At 55.2% G+C, this 20,618-nt stretch overlaps 1 protein-coding gene across 1 annotated transcript in view; it reads left to right on the top strand.

The window, feature by feature from the left end:
* Window positions 1–20,618, top strand: part of LOC147092879 (potassium channel subfamily K member 2-like) — a 43,394-nt gene that overhangs the window by 12,879 nt on the left and 9,897 nt on the right. Inside the window, 1 exon segment of the mRNA XM_085976162.1 lies at window positions 15,015–15,175. Coding sequence (XP_085832288.1) covers window positions 15,015–15,175 — 161 coding nt within the window.

Here is a 20,618-nt window from a genome sequence, read left to right as displayed (position 1 = left end):
CACCTCACTCCCCGCACCCTTTAATATGCCACCCAGTCTAATCCCATCTCCCGCTCACTCCCTGCATCCTTTAATATCCCACCCAGTCTAATCCCACTCTCCGGCTCACTCCCCGCACCCTTTAATATCCCACCCAGTCTAATCCCACTCTCCCCCTCACTCCCCGCTCCCATTAATATCCCACCCAGTCTAATCCCACTCTCCCGCTCACTCCCCGTACCCTTTAATATCCCACCCAGTCTAATCCCACTCTCCCGCTCACTCCTCGTACCCTTTAATATCCCACCCAGTCTAATCCCACTCTCCCGCTCACTCCCCGTACCCTTTAATATCCCACCCAGTATAATCCCACTCTCCCACTCACTCCCCGCACCCTTTAATATCCCACCCAGTCTAATCCCACTCTCCCGCTCACTCCCCGTACCCTTCAATATCACACCCAGTCTAATCCCACTCACTCCTCGTACCCTTTAATATCCCACCCAGTCTAATCCCACTCTCCCGCTCACTCCTCGTACCCTTTAATATCCCACCCAGTCTAATCCCACTCTCCTACTCATTCCCCGTACCCTTTAATATCCCAACCAGTCTCATCACACTCTCCCCCTCACTCCCCATACCTTTAATATCCCACCCAGTCTAATGCCATCTCCCGCTCGCTCCCTGCACCCTTTAATATCCCACCCAGTCTAATCCCACTCTCCGGCTCACTCCCCGCACCTTTTAATATCCCACCAAGTCTAATCCCACTCTCCCCCTCACTCCCCGCACCCTTTAATATCCCACCCAGTCTAATCCCACTCTCCCCCTCACTCCCCGTACCCTTTAATATCACCCCCAGTCTAATCCCACTCTCCCGCTCACTCCCCGCACCCTTTAATATCCCACCCAGTCTAATCCCACTCTCCCCCTCACTCCCCACACCCTTTAATATCCCACCCATTCTAATCCCACTCTCCCGCTCACTCCCCGCACCATTTAATATCCCACCCAGTCTAATCCCACTCTCCCGCTCACTCCCCACACCCTTTAATATCCCACCCAGCCTAATCCCACTCTCCCGCTCACTCCCCCTACCCTTTAATATCCCACCCAGTCTAATCCCACTCTCCACCTCACTCCCCGTACCCTTTAATATCCCACCCAGTCTAATCCCACTCTCCCCCTCACTCCCCGTACCCTTTAATATCCCACCCAGTCTAATCTCACTCCCCGCACCCTTTAATATCCCACCCAGTCTAATCCCACTCTCCCGCTCTCTCCCCGCACCCTTTAATAGCCCACCCAGTCTAATCCCACTCTCCCGCTCACTCCCCGCACCCTTTAATATCCCACCCAGTCTAATCCCACTCTCCCGCTCACTCCCCGTACCCTTTAATATCCCACCCAGTCTAATCCCACTCTCCCCCTCGCTCCCCGTACCCTTTAATATCCCACCCAGTCTAATCCCACTCTCCCCCTCGCTCCCCGTACCCTTTAATATCCCACCCAGTCTAATCCCACTCTCCCCCTCCCTCCCCGTACCCTTTAATATCCCCCCCCAGTCTAATCCCACTCTCCCCCTCACTCCCCATACCCTTTAATATCCCACCCAGTCTAATCCCAATCTCCTGCTCACTCCTCGTACCCTTTAATATCCCACCCAGTCTAATCCCACTCTCCCCCTCACAGCCCGTACCCTTTAATATCCCACCCAGTCGAATCCCACTGTCCCGCTCACTCCTCGTACCCTTTAATATCCCACTCAGTCTAATCCCACTCTCCCCCTCACAGCCCGTACCCTTTAATATTCCACCCATTCTAATCCCACTCTCCTGCTCATTCCCCGTACCCTTTAATATCCCACCCAGTCTAATCTCACTCCCCGCACCCTTTAATATCCCACCCAGTCTAATCCCACTCTCCCCCTCACTCCCCATACGCTTTAATATCCGACCCAGTCTAATCCCACTCTCCCCCTCACTCCCCGCACCCTTTAATATGCCACCCAGTCTAATCCCACTCTCCCGCTCATTTCCCGTACCCTTTAATATCCCACTCAGTCTAATCCCACTCTCCTGCTCATTCCCCGTACCCTTTAATATCCCACCCAGTCTCATCACACTCTCCCCCTCACTCGCGATACCTTTAATATCCCACCCAGGCTAATCCCACTCTCCCGCTCACTCCCTGCACCCTTTAATATCCCACCCAGTCTAATCCCACTCTCCGGCTCACTCCCCGCACCTTTTAATATCCCACCAAGTCTAATCCCACTCTCCCCCTCACTCCCCACAGCCTTTAATATACCACCCAGTCTAATCCCACTCTCCCCCTCACTCCCCGTACCCTTTAATATCCCACCCAGTCTAATCCCACTCTCCCACTCAGTCCCCGCACCCTTTAATATCCCACCCAGCCTAATCCCACTCTCCCCCTCACTCCCCGTACCCATTAATATCCCACCCAGCCTAATCCCACTCTCCCGCTCACTTCCTGCACCCTTTAATATCGCACCCAGTCTAATCCCACTCTCCCCCTCACTCCCCGCACCCTTTAATATCGCACCCAGTCTAATCCCACTCTCCCCCTCACTCCCCGCACCCTTTAATATCCCACCCAGTCTAATCCCACTCTCCCCCTCACTCCCCGCACCCTTTAATATCCCACCCAGTCTAATCCCACTCTCCCCCTCACTCCCCGCACCCTTTAATATCCCACCCAGTCTAATCCCACTCTCCCCCTCACTCCCCGTACCCTTTAATATCCCACCCAGTCTAATCCCACCTCCCGCTCACTTCCTGCACCCTTTAATATCGCACCCAGTCTAATCCCACTCTCCCCCTCACTCCCCGCACCCTTTAATATCCCACCCAGTCTAATCCCACTCTCCCGCTCACTCCCCATTCCTTTAATATCCCACCCTGTCTAATCCCACTCTCCCACTCAGTCCCCGCACCCTTTAATATCCCACCCAGTCTAATCCAAGACTGCCCCTCACTCCCCACACCCTTTAATATCCCACCTAGTCTAATCCCACTCTCCCGCTCACTCCCCGCACCCTTTAATATCCCTGCCAGTCTAATCCCACTCTCCCACTCACTCCCCGCACCCTTTAATATCCCTGCCAGTCTAATCCCACTCTCCCGCTCACTCCCCGTACCCTTTAATATCCCACCCAGTCTAATCCCACTCTCCCCCTCACTCCCCGCACCCTTTAATATCCCACCCAGTCCAATCCCACTCTCCTGCTCACTCCCCGTACCCTTTAATATCCCACCCAGTCTAATCCCACTCTCCCCCTCACTCCCCGCACCCTTTAATATCCCACCCAGTCTAATCCCACTCTCCCCCTCACTCCCCGCACCCTTTAATATCCCACCCAGTCCAATCCCACTCTCCCCCTCACTCCCCGCACCCTTTAATATCCCACCCAGTCTAATCCCACTCTCCTGCTCACTCCCCGCACCCTTTAATATCCCACCCCGTCTAATCCAACTCTCCCGCTCACTCCCCGCAGCGTTTAATATCCAACCCAGTCTAATCCCACTCTCCCGCTAACTCCCCGCACCCTTTAATATCCCACCCAGTCTAATCCAACTCTCCCGCTCACTCCCCGCAGCGTTTAATATCCCACCCAGTCTAATCCCACTCTCCCGCTAACTCCCCGCACCCTTTAATATCCCACCCAGTCTAATCCCACTCTCCCCCTCACTCCCCGCACCCTTTAATATCCCACGCAGTCTAATCCCACTCTCCCGCTCTCTCCCCGCACCCTTTAGTATCCCACCCAGCCTAATCCCACTCTCCCGCTCACTCCCCACACCCTTTAATATCCCACCCAGTCTAATCCCACTCTCCCCCTCACTCCCCGTACCCTTTAATATCCCGCCCAGTCTAATCCCACTCTCCCCCTCACTCCCCGCACCCTTTAATATCCCACCCAGTCTAATCCCACTCTCCCGCTCACTCCCCGCACCCTTTAATATCCCACCCAGTCTAATCCCACTCTCCCCCTCACTCCCCGCACCCTTTAATATCCCACCCAGTCTAATCCCACTCTCCCCCTCACTCCCCGCACCCTTTAATATCCCACCCAGTCTAATCCCACTCTCCCCCTCACTCCCCGCACCCTTTAATATCCCACCCAGTCTAATCCCACTCTCCCGCTCACTCCCCGCACCCTTTAATATCACACCCAGTCTAACCCCACTCTCCCCCTCACTCCCCGTACCCTTTAATATCCCACCCAGTCTAATCCCACTCTCCCGCTCACTCCCCTCACCCCTTAATACCCCACCCAGTCTAATCCCACTCTCCCGCTCACTCCCCGTACCCTTTAATATCCCACCCAGCCTAATCCCACTCTCCCGCTCACTCCCCGCACCCTTTTATATCCCACCCAGTCTAATCCCACTCTCCCCCTCACTCCCCGTACCCTTTTATATCCCACCCAGTCTAATCCCACTCTCCCGCTCACTCCCCGTACCCTTTAATATCCCACCCAGTCTAATCCCACTCTCCCCCTCACTCCCCGTACCCTTTAATATCCGACCCAGTCTAATCCCACTCTCCCCCTCACTCCCCGCACCCTTTAATATCCCACCCACTCTAATCCCACTCTCCCACTCACTCCCCGTACCATTTAATATCCCACCCAGTCTAATCCCACTCTCCCCCACACTCCCCGTACCCTTTAATATCCCACCCAGTCTAATCCCACTCTCCCCCTCACTCGCCATACCTTTAATATCCCACCCAGTCTAATCCCACTCTCCCCCTCACTCCCCACAGCCTTTACTATACCACCCAGTCTAATCCCACTCTCCCACTCATTCCCCGCACCCTTTAATATCCCACCCAGCCTAATCCCACTCTCCCCCTCACTCCCCGTACCCATTAATATCCCACCCAGCCTAATCCCACTCTCCCCCTCACTCCCCGCACCCTTTAATATCCCACCCAGTCTAATCCCACTCTCCCCCTCACTCCCCGTACCCTTTAATATCCCACCCAGTCTAACCCCACCTCCCGCTCACTTCCTGCACCCTTTAATATCCCACCGAGTCTAATCCCACTCTCCACCACACTCCCCGTACCCTTTAATATCCCACCCAGTCTAATCCCACTCTCCTGCTCACTCCCCGCACCCTTTAATGTCCCACCCAGTCTAATCCCACTCTCCCGCTCACTCCCCATTCCTTTAATATCCCACCCTGTCTAATCCCACTCTCCCACTCAGTCCCCGCACGCTTTAATATCCCACCCAGTCTAATCCAAGTCTGCCCCTCACTCCCCACACCCTTTAATATCCCACCCAGTCTAATCCCACTCTCCCGCTCACTCCCCATGCCCTTTAATATCCCACCCAGTCTAATCCCACTCTCCCACTCACTCCCCGCACCCTTTAATATCCCTGCCAGTCTAATCCCACTCTCCCGCTCACTCCCCGTACCCTTTAATATCCCACCCAGTCTAATCCCACTCTCCCCCTCACTCCCGCACCCTTTAATATCCCACCCAGTCTAATCCCACTCTCCTGCTCACTCCCCGCACCCTTTAATATCCCACCCAGTCTAATCCCACTCTCCCCCTCAATCCCCGTACCCTTTAATATCCCACCCAGTCTAATCCCACTCTCCCCCTCACTCCCCGTACCCTTTAATATCCCACCCAGTCTAATCCCACTCTCCCCCTCACTCCCCGCACCCTTTAATATCCCACCCAGTCTAATCCCACTCCCCTGCTCACTCCCCGCACTCTTTAATATCCCACCCAGTCTAATCCAACTCTCCCGCTCACTCCCCGCACCCTTTAATATCCCACCCAGTCTAATCCCCCTCTCCCCCCGCACCCTTTAATATCCCACCCAGCCTAATCCCACTCTCCCGCTCACTCCCCATACCCTTTAATATCCCACCCAGTCTAATCCGACTCCCCCCCTCACTCCCCGCACCCTTTAATATCCCACTCTCCCGCTCACTCCCCAGACCCTTTAATATCCCACCCAGCCTAATCCCACTCTCCCCCACACTCCCCGTACCCTTTAATATCCCACCCAGTCTAATCCCACTCTCCCCCTAACTCCCCATACCCTTTAATATCCCACCCAGTCTAATCCCACTCTCCCCCTCACTCCCCGCACCCTTTAATATCCCACCCAGTCTAATCCCACTCTCCCGCTCACTCCCCGCACCCTTTAATATCCCACCCAGTCTAATCCCACTCTCCCGCTCATTCCCCGTACCCTTTAATATCCCACCCAGTCTCATCGCACTCTCCCCCTCACTCCCCGCACCCTTTAATATCCAACCCAGTCTAATCCCACTCTCCCGCTCATTTCCCGTACCCTTTAATATCCCACCCAGTCTAATCCCACTCTCCTGCTCATTCCCCGCACCCTTTAATATCCCACCAAGTCTAATCCCACTCTCCTGCTCATTCCCCGCACCCTTTAATATCCCACCCAGTCTAATCCCACTCTCCCGCTCACTCCCCGCACCCTTTAATATCCCACCCAGTCTAATCCCACTCTCCCGCTCACTCCCCTCACCCCTTAATATCCCACCCAGTCTAATCCCACTCTCCCCCTCACTCCCCGCACCCTTTAATATCCCACCCAGTCTAATCCCACTCTCTCCCTCACTCCCCGCACCCTTTAATATCCCACCCAGTCTAATCCCACTCTCCCCCTCACTCCCCGTACCCTTTAATATCCCACCCAGTCTAATCCCACTCTCCTGCTCACTCCCCGCACCCTTTAATATCCCACCCAGTCTAATCCCACTCTCCCCCTCAATCCCCGTACCCTTTAATATCCCACCCAGTCTAATCCCACTCTCCCCCTCACTCCCCGTACCCTTTAATATCCCACCCAGTCTAATCCCACTCTCCCCCTCACTCCCCGCACCCTTTAATATCCCACCCAGTCTAATCCCACTCCCCTGCTCACTCCCCGCACTCTTTAATATCCCACCCAGTCTAATCCAACTCTCCCGCTCACTCCCCGCACCCTTTAATATCCCACCCAGTCTAATCCCACTCTCCCGCTCATTCCCCGTACCCTTTAATATCCCACCCAGTCTCATCGCACTCTCCCCCTCACTCCCCGCACCCTTTAATATCCAACCCAGTCTAATCCCACTCTCCCGCTCATTTCCCGTACCCTTTAATATCCCACCCAGTCTAATCCCACTCTCCTGCTCATTCCCCGCACCCTTTAATATCCCACCAAGTCTAATCCCACTCTCCTGCTCATTCCCCGCACCCTTTAATATCCCACCCAGTCTAATCCCACTCTCCCCCTCACTCTCCGCACCCTTTAATATCCCACCCAGTCTAATCCCACTCTCCCGCTCACTCCCCGCACCCTTTAATATCCCACCCAGTCTAATCCCACTCTCCCGCTCACTCCCCTCACCCCTTAATATCCCACCCAGTCTAATCCCACTCTCCCCCTCACTCCCCGCACCCTTTAATATCCCACCCAGTCTAATCCCACTCTCTCCCTCACTCCCCGCACCCTTTAATATCCCACCCAGTCTAATCCCACTCTCCCCCTCACTCCCCGTACCCTTTAATATCCCACCCAGTCTAATCCCACTCTCCCGCTCACTCCCCGCACCCTTTAATATCCCACCCAGTCTTATCCCACTCTCCCGCTCACTCCCCATGCCCTTTAATATCCCACCCAGTCTCATCCCACTCTCCCCCTCACTCCCCGCTCCCTTTAATATCCCACCCAGTCTAATCCCACTCTCCCGCTCACTCCCCGCACCCTTTAATATCCCACCCAGTCTTATCCCACTCTCCCGCTCACTCCCCATGCCCTTTAATATCCCACCCAGTCTTATCCCACTCTCCCGCTCACTCCCCATGCCCTTTAATATCCCACCCAGTCTAATCCCACTCTCCCCCTCACTCCCCGCACCCTTTAATATCCCACCCAGTCTAATCCCACTCTCCCCCTCACTCCCCGCACCCTTTAATATCCCACCCAGTCTAATCCAACTCTCCCGCTCACTCCCCGCACCCTTTAATATCCCACCCAGTCTTATCCCACTCTCCCGCTCACTCCCCTTGCCCTTTAATATCCCACCCAGTCTAATCCCACTCTCCCCCTCACTCCCCGTACCCCTTAATATCCCACCCAGTCTAATCCCACTCTCCCACTCACTCCCCGCACCCTTTAATATCCCACCCACTCTAATCCCACTCTCCCCCTCACTCCCCGCACCCTTTTATATCCCACCCAGCCTAATCCCACTCTCCCCATCACTCCCCGTACCCTTTAATATCCCACCCAGTCTAATCCCACTCTCCCCCTCACTCCCCGTACCCTTTAATATCCCACCCAGTCTAATCCCACTCTCCCCCTCACTCCCCGTACCCTTTAATATCCCACCCAGTCTAATCCCACTCTCCCCCTCACTCCCCGTACCCTTTAATATCCCACCCAGTCTAATCCCACTTTCCCCCTCACTCCCCGTACCCTTTAATATCCCACCCAGTCTAATCCCACTCTCCCACTCACTGCCCGTACCATTTCATATCCCACCCAGTCTAATCCCACTCTCCCCCACACTCCCCGTACCCTTTAATATCCCACCCAGTCTAATCCCACTCTCCCCCTCACTCCCCGTACCCTTTAATATCCGACCCAGTCTAATCCCACTCTCCCCCTCACTCCCCGCACCCTTTAATATCCCACCCAGTCTAATCCCACTCTCCTTCTCACTCCCCGCACCCTTTAATATCCCACCCAGTCTCATCCCACTCTCCCCCTCACTCCCCGCACCCTTTAATATCCAACCCAGTCTAATCCCACTCTCCCGCTCATTTCCCGTCCGTTTAATATCCCACCCAGTCTAATCCCACTCTCCTGCTCATTCCCCGCACCCTTTAATATCCCACCCAGTCTAATCCCACTTTCCTGCTCATTCCCCGCACCCTTTAATATCCCACCCATTCTAATCCCACTCTCCCCCTCACTCCCCGCACCCTTTAATATCCCACCCAACCTAATCGCACTCTCCCGCTCACTCCCCATACCCTTTAATATCCCACCCAGTCTAATCCCACTCTCCCCCTCACTCCCCGCACCCTTTAAAATCCCACCTAGTCTAATCCCACTCTCTCCCTCACTCCCCGCACCCTTTAATATCCCACCCAGTCTAATCCCACTTTCCTGCTCATTCCCCGCACCCTTTAATATCCCACCCATTCTAATCCCACTCTCCCGCTCACTCCCCGCACCCTTTAATATCCCACCCAACCTAATCCCACTCTCCCGCTCACTCCCCATACCCTTTAATATCCCACCCAGTCTAATCCCACTCTCCCGCTCACTCCCCATACCCTTTAATATCCCACCCAGTCTAATCCCACTCTCCCGCTCACTGCCCTCACCGCTTAATATCCCACCCAGTCTAATCCCACTCTCTCCCTCACTCCCCGCACCCCTTAATATCCCACCCAGTCTAATCCCACTCTCTCCCTCACTCCCCGCACCCTTTAATATCCCACCCAGACTAATCCCATCTCCCGCTCACTCCCCGCACCCTTTAATATCCCACCCAGTCTAATCCCACTCTCCCACTCACTCCCCGCACCCTTTAATATCCCACCCAGTCTAATCCCACTCTCTCCCTCACTCCCCGCACCCTTTAATATCCCACCCAGACTAATCCCATCTCCCGCTCACTCCCCGCACCCTTTAATATCCCACCCAGTCTAATCGCACTCTCCCCCTCACTCCCCGCACCCTTTAATATCCCACCCAGTCTAATCCCACTCTCCCGCTCACTCCCCGCACCCTTTAATATCCGACCCAGTCTAATCCCACTCTCCCCCTCACTCCCCGCACCCTTTAATATCCCACCCAGTCTAATCCCACTCTCCCCCTCACTCCCCGCACCCTTTAATATCCCACCCAGTCTAATCCCACTCTCCCCCTCACTCCCCGCACCCTTTAATATCCCACCCAGTCTAATCCCACTCTCCCCCACACTCACCGTACCCTTTAATATCCCACCCAGTCTAATCCCACTCTCCCCCTCACTCCCCGTACCCTTTAATATCCCACCCAGTCTAATCCCACTCTCCCCCTCACTCCCCGCACCCTTTAATATCCCACCCAGTCTAATCCCATCTCCCGCTCACTCCCCGCACCCTTTAATATCCCACCCAGTCTAATCCCACTCTCCGGCTCACTCCCCGCACCTTTTAATATCCCTTTAAGTCTAATCCCACTCTCCCCCTCACTCCCCGCAGCCTTTAATATACCACCCAGTCTAATCCCACTCTCCCCCTCACTCCCTGTACCCTTTAATATCCCACCCAGTCTAATCCCACTCTCCCGCTCACTCCCCGCACCCTTTAATATCCCACCCAGTCTTATCCCACTCTCCCGCTCACTCCCCATGCCCTTTAATATCCCACCCAGTCTCATCCCACTCTCCCCCTCACTCCCCGCTCCCTTTAATATCCCACCCAGTCTAATCCCACTCTCCCGCTCACTCCCCGCACCCTTTAATATCCCACCCAGTCTTATCCCACTCTCCCGCTCACTCCCCATGCCCTTTAATATCCCACCCAGTCTTATCCCACTCTCCCGCTCACTCCCCATGCCCTTTAATATCCCACCCAGTCTAATCCCACTCTCCCCCTCACTCCCCGCACCCTTTAATATCCCACCCAGTCTAATCCCACTCTCCCCCTCACTCCCCGCACCCTTTAATATCCCACCCAGTCTAATCCAACTCTCCCGCTCACTCCCCGCACCCTTTAATATCCCACCCAGTCTTATCCCACTCTCCCGCTCACTCCCCTTGCCCTTTAATATCCCACCCAGTCTAATCCCACTCTCCCCCTCACTCCCCGTACCCCTTAATATCCCACCCAGTCTAATCCCACTCTCCCACTCACTCCCCGCACCCTTTAATATCCCACCCACTCTAATCCCACTCTCCCCCTCACTCCCCGCACCCTTTTATATCCCACCCAGCCTAATCCCACTCTCCCCATCACTCCCCGTACCCTTTAATATCCCACCCAGTCTAATCCCACTCTCCCCCTCACTCCCCGTACCCTTTAATATCCCACCCAGTCTAATCCCACTCTCCCCCTCACTCCCCGTACCCTTTAATATCCCACCCAGTCTAATCCCACTCTCCCCCTCACTCCCCGTACCCTTTAATATCCCACCCAGTCTAATCCCACTTTCCCCCTCACTCCCCGTACCCTTTAATATCCCACCCAGTCTAATCCCACTCTCCCACTCACTGCCCGTACCATTTCATATCCCACCCAGTCTAATCCCACTCTCCCCCACACTCCCCGTACCCTTTAATATCCCACCCAGTCTAATCCCACTCTCCCCCTCACTCCCCGTACCCTTTAATATCCGACCCAGTCTAATCCCACTCTCCCCCTCACTCCCCGCACCCTTTAATATCCCACCCAGTCTAATCCCACTCTCCTTCTCACTCCCCGCACCCTTTAATATCCCACCCAGTCTCATCCCACTCTCCCCCTCACTCCCCGCACCCTTTAATATCCAACCCAGTCTAATCCCACTCTCCCGCTCATTTCCCGTACCGTTTAATATCCCACCCAGTCTAATCCCACTCTCCTGCTCATTCCCCGCACCCTTTAATATCCCACCCAGTCTAATCCCACTTTCCTGCTCATTCCCCGCACCCTTTAATATCCCACCCATTCTAATCCCACTCTCCCCCTCACTCCCCGCACCCTTTAATATCCCACCCAACCTAATCGCACTCTCCCGCTCACTCCCCATACCCTTTAATATCCCACCCAGTCTAATCCCACTCTCCCCCTCACTCCCCGCACCCTTTAAAATCCCACCTAGTCTAATCCCACTCTCTCCCTCACTCCCCGCACCCTTTAATATCCCACCCAGTCTAATCCCACTTTCCTGCTCATTCCCCGCACCCTTTAATATCCCACCCATTCTAATCCCACTCTCCCGCTCACTCCCCGCACCCTTTAATATCCCACCCAACCTAATCCCACTCTCCCGCTCACTCCCCATACCCTTTAATATCCCACCCAGTCTAATCCCACTCTCCCGCTCACTCCCCATACCCTTTAATATCCCACCCAGTCTAATCCCACTCTCCCGCTCACTGCCCTCACCGCTTAATATCCCACCCAGTCTAATCCCACTCTCTCCCTCACTCCCCGCACCCCTTAATATCCCACCCAGTCTAATCCCACTCTCTCCCTCACTCCCCGCACCCTTTAATATCCCACCCAGACTAATCCCATCTCCCGCTCACTCCCCGCACCCTTTAATATCCCACCCAGTCTAATCCCACTCTCCCACTCACTCCCCGCACCCTTTAATATCCCACCCAGTCTAATCCCACTCTCTCCCTCACTCCCCGCACCCTTTAATATCCCACCCAGACTAATCCCATCTCCCGCTCACTCCCCGCACCCTTTAATATCCCACCCAGTCTAATCGCACTCTCCCCCTCACTCCCCGCACCCTTTAATATCCCACCCAGTCTAATCCCACTCTCCCGCTCACTCCCCGCACCCTTTAATATCCGACCCAGTCTAATCCCACTCTCCCCCTCACTCCCCGCACCCTTTAATATCCCACCCAGTCTAATCCCACTCTCCCCCTCACTCCCCGCACCCTTTAATATCCCACCCAGTCTAATCCCACTCTCCCCCTCACTCCCCGCACCCTTTAATATCCCACCCAGTCTAATCCCACTCTCCCCCACACTCACCGTACCCTTTAATATCCCACCCAGTCTAATCCCACTCTCCCCCTCACTCCCCGTACCCTTTAATATCCCACCCAGTCTAATCCCACTCTCCCCCTCACTCCCCGCACCCTTTAATATCCCACCCAGTCTAATCCCATCTCCCGCTCACTCCCCGCACCCTTTAATATCCCACCCAGTCTAATCCCACTCTCCGGCTCACTCCCCGCACCTTTTAATATCCCTTTAAGTCTAATCCCACTCTCCCCCTCACTCCCCGCAGCCTTTAATATACCACCCAGTCTAATCCCACTCTCCCCCTCACTCCCTGTACCCTTTAATATCCCACCCAGTCTAATCCCACTCCCCGCACCCTTTAATTTCCCACCCAGCCTAATCCCACTCTCCCCCTCACTCCCCGTACCCGTTAATATCCCACCCAGTCTAATCCCACTCTCGCGCTCACTCCCCGCACCCTTTAATATCCCACCCAGTCTCATCCCACTCTCCCACTCACTCCCCACAATCTTTAATATCCCACCCAGTCTAATCCCACTCTCCCACTCACTCCCCGCACCCTTTAATATCCCACCCAGCCTAATCCCACTCTCCCTCTCACTCCCCGTACCCATTAATATCCCACCCAGTCTAATCCCACTCTTAACCTCACTCCCCGCACCCTTTAATATCCCACCTAGTCTAATTCCACTCTCCCACTCACTCCCCGCACCCTTTAATATCCCACCCAGTCTAATCCAATTCTCCCTCTCACTCCCCGCACCCTTTAATATCCCACCCAGTCTAATCCCACTCTCCCGCTCACTCCCCGCCCCCTTTACTATCCCACCCAGTCTAATCCCACTCTCCCCCTCACTCCCCGCACCCTTTAATATCCCACCCAGTCTAATCCCACTCTCCCCCTCACAGCCCGTACCCTTTAATATCCCACCCAGTCTAATCCCACTGTCCCCCTTACTCCCCGTACCCTTTAATATCCCACCCAGTCTAATCCCACTCTCCCGCTCACTCCCCGTACCCTTTAATGTCCCACCCAGTCTAATCCCACTCTCCTGCTCACTCCCCGCACCCTTTAATATCCCTCCCAGTCTAATCCCCCTCACTCCCCGTACCCTTTAATATCCCACCCAGTCTACTCCCACTCTCCCGCTCACTCCCCGCACCCTTTAATATCCCACCCAGTCGAATACCACTCTCCCCCTCACTCCCCGTACCCTTTAATATCCCACCCAGTCTAATCCCACTCTCCCGCTCACTCCCCGCACCCTTTAATATCCCACCCAGTCTAATCCCACTCTCCCGCTCACTCCCCGCACCCTTTAATATCCCTCCCAGTCTAATCCCACTCTTCCCCTCACTCCCCGCACCCTTTAATATCCCACCCAGTCTCATCCCACTCTCCCGCTCACTCCCCGCACCCTTTAATTTCCCACCCAGTCTAATCCCACTCTCCCCCTCACTCCCCGTACCCTTCAATATCACACCCAGTCTAATCCCACTCACTCCTCGTACCCTTTAATATCCCACCCAGTCTAATCCCACTCTCCCGCTCACTCCCTGTACCCTTTAATATCCCACCCAGTCTAATTCCACTCTCCCGCTCACTCCCCGCACCCTTTAATATCCCACCCAGCCTAATCCCACTCTTCCGCTCACTCCCCGTACCCTTTAATATCCCACCCAGTCTAATCCCACTCTCCCGCTCACTACCCGCACCCTTTGATATCCCACCCAGTCTAATGCCACTCTCCCTCTCACTCCCCGCACCCTTTAATATCCCACCCAGCCTAATCCCACTCTTCCGCTCACTCCCCGTACCCTTTAATATCCCACCCAGTCTAATCCCACTCTTCCGCTCACTCCCCGCACCCTTTAATATCCCACCCAGTCTAATCCCACTCTCCCGCTCATTCCCCGCACCCTTTAATATCCCACCCAGTCTAATCCCACTCTCCCCCTCACTCCCCGTACCCTTTAATATCCCAGCCAGTCTAATCCCACTCTCCCGCTCACTCCTCGTACCCTTTAATATCCCACCCAGTCTAATCCCACTCTCCTGCTCACTCCCCGTACCTTTTAATATCCCACCCAGTCTAATCCCACTCTCCCGCTCACTCCCCGTACCCTTTAACATACCACCCAATCTAATCCCACACTGGGAAGTTGGGCAACTGCATGATATTGTTGATCGTAACTTCCCACCGGCCGTTAATACAGGGAGGGTGGGTCTGCACTGGCTGCTATCCCCGCCTCATCCGGCTCCATTCCATCTTTCAGGTTTCGGCAATATCTCTCCCAAAACGGAGGGCGGGAAGATTTTTTGCATTGTCTACGCCTTGGTGGGGATTCCGATGTTTGGCTTCCTCCTGGCTGGAGTGGGCGACCAGCTGGGATCTGCGCTGCGACAACTGATCGGGAAAGTGGAGGAGATTTTCCTGGTGAGTCAGATGGGAATGTTGCATCGAGTCTACAGCACAGAAACAGGCCATTCGGCCCGACTGGTCCATGCCGGTGTTTCTGCTCCACACGAGCCTCCTCCCACCCCTCTTCATCTCACCCCATCACCATATCCCTCTATTCCTTTCTCCCTCATGTGTTTATCCAGCTTCCCCTTAAATACATCAATACTATTCGCCTCAACCACTCCCTGTGGTAGCGAGTTCCACATTCTCACCACTCTCTGGGTAAAGAAGTTTCTCCTGAATTCCCGATTGGATTTATTAGTGACTATCTTATATTGATGGCCCCTAGTTCTGGTCTCCCCCACAAGGAGAAACATCTTCTCTACGTCGACCCTATCGAACCCCTTCATAATCTTAAAGACCTCGATCAGGTCACCCCTCAGCCTTCTCTTTTCTCGAGAAAAGAGCCCCGGCCTGTTCAATCTTTCCTGATCGGTAGAACCTCTCAGTTCTGGTATCAACCTTGTAAATCTTTTTTGCACCTTCTCCAGTGCATCGATATCCTTTCTATAATATGGAGACCAGGACTGTGCACAGTGCTCCAAGTGTGGTCTAACCAAGGTATATGGAGACCAGGACTGTGCACAGTGCTCCGAGTGTGGTCTAACCAAGGTATATGGAGACCAGGACTGTGCACAGTGCTCCAAGTGTGGTCTAACCGAGGTATATGGAGACCAGGACTGTGCACAATGCTCCAAGTGTGGTCTAACCGAGGTATATGGAGACCAGGACTGTGCACAGTGCTCCAAGTGTGGTCTAACCGAGGTATATGGAGACCAGGACTGCGCACAGTGCTCCAAGTGTGGTCTAACCAAGGTATATGGAGACCAGGGCTGTGCACAGTGCTCCAAGTGTGGTCCAACCAAGGTTTGATACAAGTTTAACGTAACTTCTCTGCTTTTTAATTCAATCCCTCCAGAAATAAACCCTAGTGCCTTTGTTTGCTTTTTTTTATGGCCTTATTAACCTGCGTCGTTACTTTTAGCTCCTCTACCCCATTTAGACTCGTATTTTCCAAGCAGTAGGTGGCCTCCTTATCCCCCCTACCTCACACTTACCTATATTGAAATTCATTTGCCATTTACACGCCCATTCTGCAAGTTTATTAATGCATTTTGTCGCAGTTCTCCTCAGTATTAACTAGACCGCACCCCCCTCCTCCCCCAATTTGGTGTCGTCCACAAATTTTGAAATTGTTCTTCAATAACTTGTAATTCAAATGCTGTCTGTTGTTTTTTCAAAAAGATTCTACCCGACTCCTCCTCCCACCCCCAGAGGTGCTGACTCTGGGACACATTGGTGAGCCACACAACTGAGGGAGCGAGTGTCTATTGGGCGAGACTGACTCCTCCCTAAATATGGGTCACAGATTAAAGAAAGACTCACATTTCTCCAGCGCCTTTCACCACCTCAGGACGTCCCAAAGCGCTTTACAGCCAATGAAGTACTTTTTGAAGTGTGGTCACTGTTGTAATGTGGGAAATGCGGCAGCCAATTTGTGCACAGCAAGCTCCCACAAACGGACAATAAGATGGATAACCAGTTCATGTGTTTTTAGTGATGTTGGTTGAGGGAAGGACGTTGGCCCCAGGACACCGGGGACACCTCCCCCTGATCATCTTCCAATAATGTCCGTGGGATCTTATACGTCCACCTGAGAGGGCAGTCGGGGGCCTCGGTTTAATGTCTCATCTGAAAGTCGGCACCGCCGACAGTGCGGCGCTCCCTCAGTACTGCCCCTCCGACAGTGCGGCGCTCCCTCAGTACTGCCCCTCCGACAGTGCGGCGCTCCCTCAGTACTGCCCCTCCGACAGTGCGGCGCTCCCTCAGTACTGCCCCTCCGACAGTGCGGCGCTCCCTCAGTACTGCCCCTCCGACAGTGCGGCGCTCCCTCAGTACCGCCCCTCCGACAGTGCGGCGCTCCCTCAGTACCGCCCCTCCGACAGTGCGGCGCTCCCTCAGTACTGCCCCTCCGACAGTGCGGCGCTCCCTCAGTACTGCCCCTCCGACAGTGCGGCGCTCCCTCAGTACTGTCCCTCCGACAGTGCGGCGCTCCCTCAGTACTGCCCCTCCGACAGTGCGGCGCTCCCTCAGTACCGCCCCTCCGACAGTGCGGCGCTCCCTCAGTACCGCCCCTCCGACAGTGCGGCGCTCCCTCAGTACCGCCCCTCCGACAGTGCGGCGCTCCCTCAGTACTGCCCCTCCGACAGTGCGGCGCTCCCTCAGTACTGCCCCTCTGACAGTGCGGCGCTCCCTCAGTACTGCCCCTCCGACAGTGCGCCGCTCACTCAGTACTGCCCCTCTGACAGTGCGACGCTCCCTCAGTACTGCCCCTCCGACAGTGCGGCGCTCACTCAGTACTGCCCCTCCGACAATGCGGCGCTCACTCAGTACTGCCCCTCCGACAGTGCGGCGCTCCCTCAGTACTGCCCCTCCGACAGTGCGGCGCTCCCTCAGTACTGCCCCTCGGACAGTGAGGCGCTCCCTCAGTACTGCCCCTCCGACAGTGCGGCGCTCCCTCAGTACTGCCCCTCCGACAGTGCGGCGCTCCCTCAGTCCTGCCCCTCCGACAGTGCGTTGCTCCCTCAGTACAGCCCCGCCAACAGTGTAGCGCTAACGCAGTGCTGCCCCTCTGACAGTGCGGCACTCCCTCAGTGCTGCCTCTCTGACAGTGCGGCACTCCCTCAGTGCTGCCTCTCCGACAGTGCAGTGCTCCCTCAGTGCTGCCTCTCCGACAGTGCAGTGCTCCCTCAGTACTGCCCCTCTGACAGTGCGGCGCTCCCTCAGTACTGCCCCTCCAACGGTGCGGCGCTCCCTTAATACTGCCCCTCCGACAGTGCGGCGCTCCCTCAGTACCGCCCCTCCAACAATGCGGCGCTCCCTCAGTACTGCCCCTCCAACGGTGCGGCGCTCCTGCAGTACTCACCGTCCGACAGTGCGGCGCTCCCTCAGTACTGCCCTTCTGACAGTGTGGTGCTCCCTCAGTACTGCCCCTCTGACAGTGCGGCGCTCCCTCAGTACTGCCCCTCCGATAGTGCGGCGCTCCTGCAGTACTGACCGTCCGACAGTCCGGCGCTCCCTCAGTACTGCCCTTCTAACAGTGTGGTGCTCCCTCAGTACTGCCCCTCCGATAGTGCGGCGCTCCTGCAGTACTGCCCCTCCGATAGTGCAGCGCTCCTGCAGTACTGCCCCTCCGACAGTGCGGCACTCCCTCAGTACCGCCTCTCCGACAGTGCAGCGCTCCCACAGTACCGCCCCTCCGACAGTGCGGCGCTCTCTCAGTACCGCCCCTCCGACAGTGCAGTGCTCCCTCAGTACTGCCCCTCCAACAGTGCGGCGCTCCTGCAGTACTGACCGTCCGACGGTGCGGCGCTGCCTCAGCACTGCCCCTCCGACAGTGCAGCGCTCCCTCAGCACTGCCCCTCCGACAGTGCGGCGCTCCCACAGTACTGACCCTCCGACAGTGCAGCACTCCCTCAGTACTGCCCCTCCGACAGTGCGGCGCTCCCTCAGCACTGCCCCTCCGACAGTGCGGCGCTCCCTCAGCACTGCCCCTCCGACAGTGCAGCACTCCCTCAGCACTGCCCCTCCGACAGTGCGGCGCTCCCTCAGTACCGACACTGGGAGTGTCGGCCTGGATTTTTAAAAATTCTTTCCTGGGATGTGGGCGTCGCTGGCGAGGCCCAGCATTTATTGCCCATCCCTAGTTGCCCCTTGAGAAGGTGGTGGTGAGCCGCCTTCTTGAACCGCTGCAGTCCCGTGTGGTGAAGGTGCTCCCACAGTGCTGTTAGGGAGGGAGTTCCAGGATTCTGACCCAGCGACGATGAAGGAACGGCCGATATATTTCCAATGCAGGATGGTGTGTGTGACTCGGAGGTGGTGGTGTTTCCACGTGCCTGCTGCCCTTGTCATTCTAAATGGTAGAGGTCGCGGGTTTGGGAGATGCTGTCAAAGAAGCCTTGTGCTCAGTTCTCTGGAGTGGGGCTTGAACCCACGACCTTCTGACTCAGGCGAGAGAGAGCGAGAGTGTGCTACCCATCCACATCACATGTCCCTTCCATTGCCCTCCCCTCTCATACTAGACCTAATCAAGAGGTCCACTGAGCACAGTGTTCGGTGGAGGGCGAAGGGTGTTTTTAATTCTGCACAGGGCAGTCGGACAGGATTTTAATGTTGGAGATGTGAGGATGGGCAGAAATTCTGGAGTTCTGCCTGGTGCCCCGCTTCCTGCACTCCTGTAGGGGACTGACACTTGATGCGTCCCAGCCCCACGGGCTCCAGTACCTCGCCTGAATCGTGATTCCTGATGCCCCGCGGTCAGCGTTGGCAGGCAATTCCGCTGTGGAGGGCATTGCCACCAGGCCCGATTTGGCAACGTTTGCGCGCGAGGGCTTTTTAAACGGTGCGAAACTATTAAATGTCGGTGTTGAGAGAGAGCTGGGGGTCCTCGTAGAGGAAACGCAGAGAGTTAGCAACAGACAACGCTGGGAAAACTCAGCAGGCCAGGCAACATCCGCGGAGAGAGAAACAGAGTCAACGCTTCGGGTCGAAACCCTTCGTCAGGACCGAGAGAAAAGGCAGGAAATGAAACAAAAGGCAGTTTGGGGGCTGGGAAATGGGGGAGGGGATGAAAGAAGAGACATTAAGAGATATTCAAGGCGAGACGAGATGGTAATAGGACAGGTAAAGAAACAGACAATGGCTCTCGATGAAGTGTGAAATGCGCCGGCAGAGTGAGAGACAGTTGCCGTGTGGGAGAGAGAAAAGGAAAAGGCACAAACCAAAAGTGTGGATAAAAAATATAAAAATATAATAGGGGCCGAGGTTATGATCTGAAATTGTTGAACTCGATATTGAGTCCGGAAGACTGTAAAGTGCCTAATCGGAAGATGAGGTGCTGTTCCTCGAGTTTACGTTGAGCTTCCGTGGAACAATGCAAGAGGCCGAGGACGGTGAGGTCTGAGTGGGAATGGGGCGGTGAATTAAAGTGACAGGCGACCGGAAGCTCGGGGTCACCCTTACGGACTGAACGGAGGTGTTCCGCAAAGCGGTCGCCCAATCTGTGTTTGGTCTCCCCAATGCAGAGGAGACCGCATCGTGAGCAGCGAATACAGTATACTAGATTGCAAGAAGTACAAGTAAATCGCTGTTTCACCTGGAAGGGGTTAGCATGCAGGTACAGCAAGCAATTAGGAAGGCAAATGTCATGTTGGCCTTTATTGCAAGGGGGTTGGAGTATAAGAGTAAGGAAGTCTTGCTACAATTGTACAAGGCCTTGGTGAGACCACACCTGGAGTACTATGCACAGTTTGGGTCTCCTTATCTGAGGAAGGATATACTTGCCTTGGAGGCGGTGCAACGAAGGTTCACTAGATTGATTCCTGGGATGAGAGGGCTGTCCTATGAGGAGAGATTGAGT

This window comes from Somniosus microcephalus, unplaced genomic scaffold (assembly GCF_052327205.1).
Source record: "Somniosus microcephalus isolate GS21.2 unplaced genomic scaffold, FLI_Smic_1.0 unresolved_chr2, whole genome shotgun sequence".
In the NCBI taxonomy this organism is placed as follows: domain Eukaryota; kingdom Metazoa; phylum Chordata; class Chondrichthyes; order Squaliformes; family Somniosidae; genus Somniosus; species Somniosus microcephalus.
Note: the sequence above shows the minus strand (reverse complement) of the source record. Positions and strands in the feature narration are given on the sequence as shown.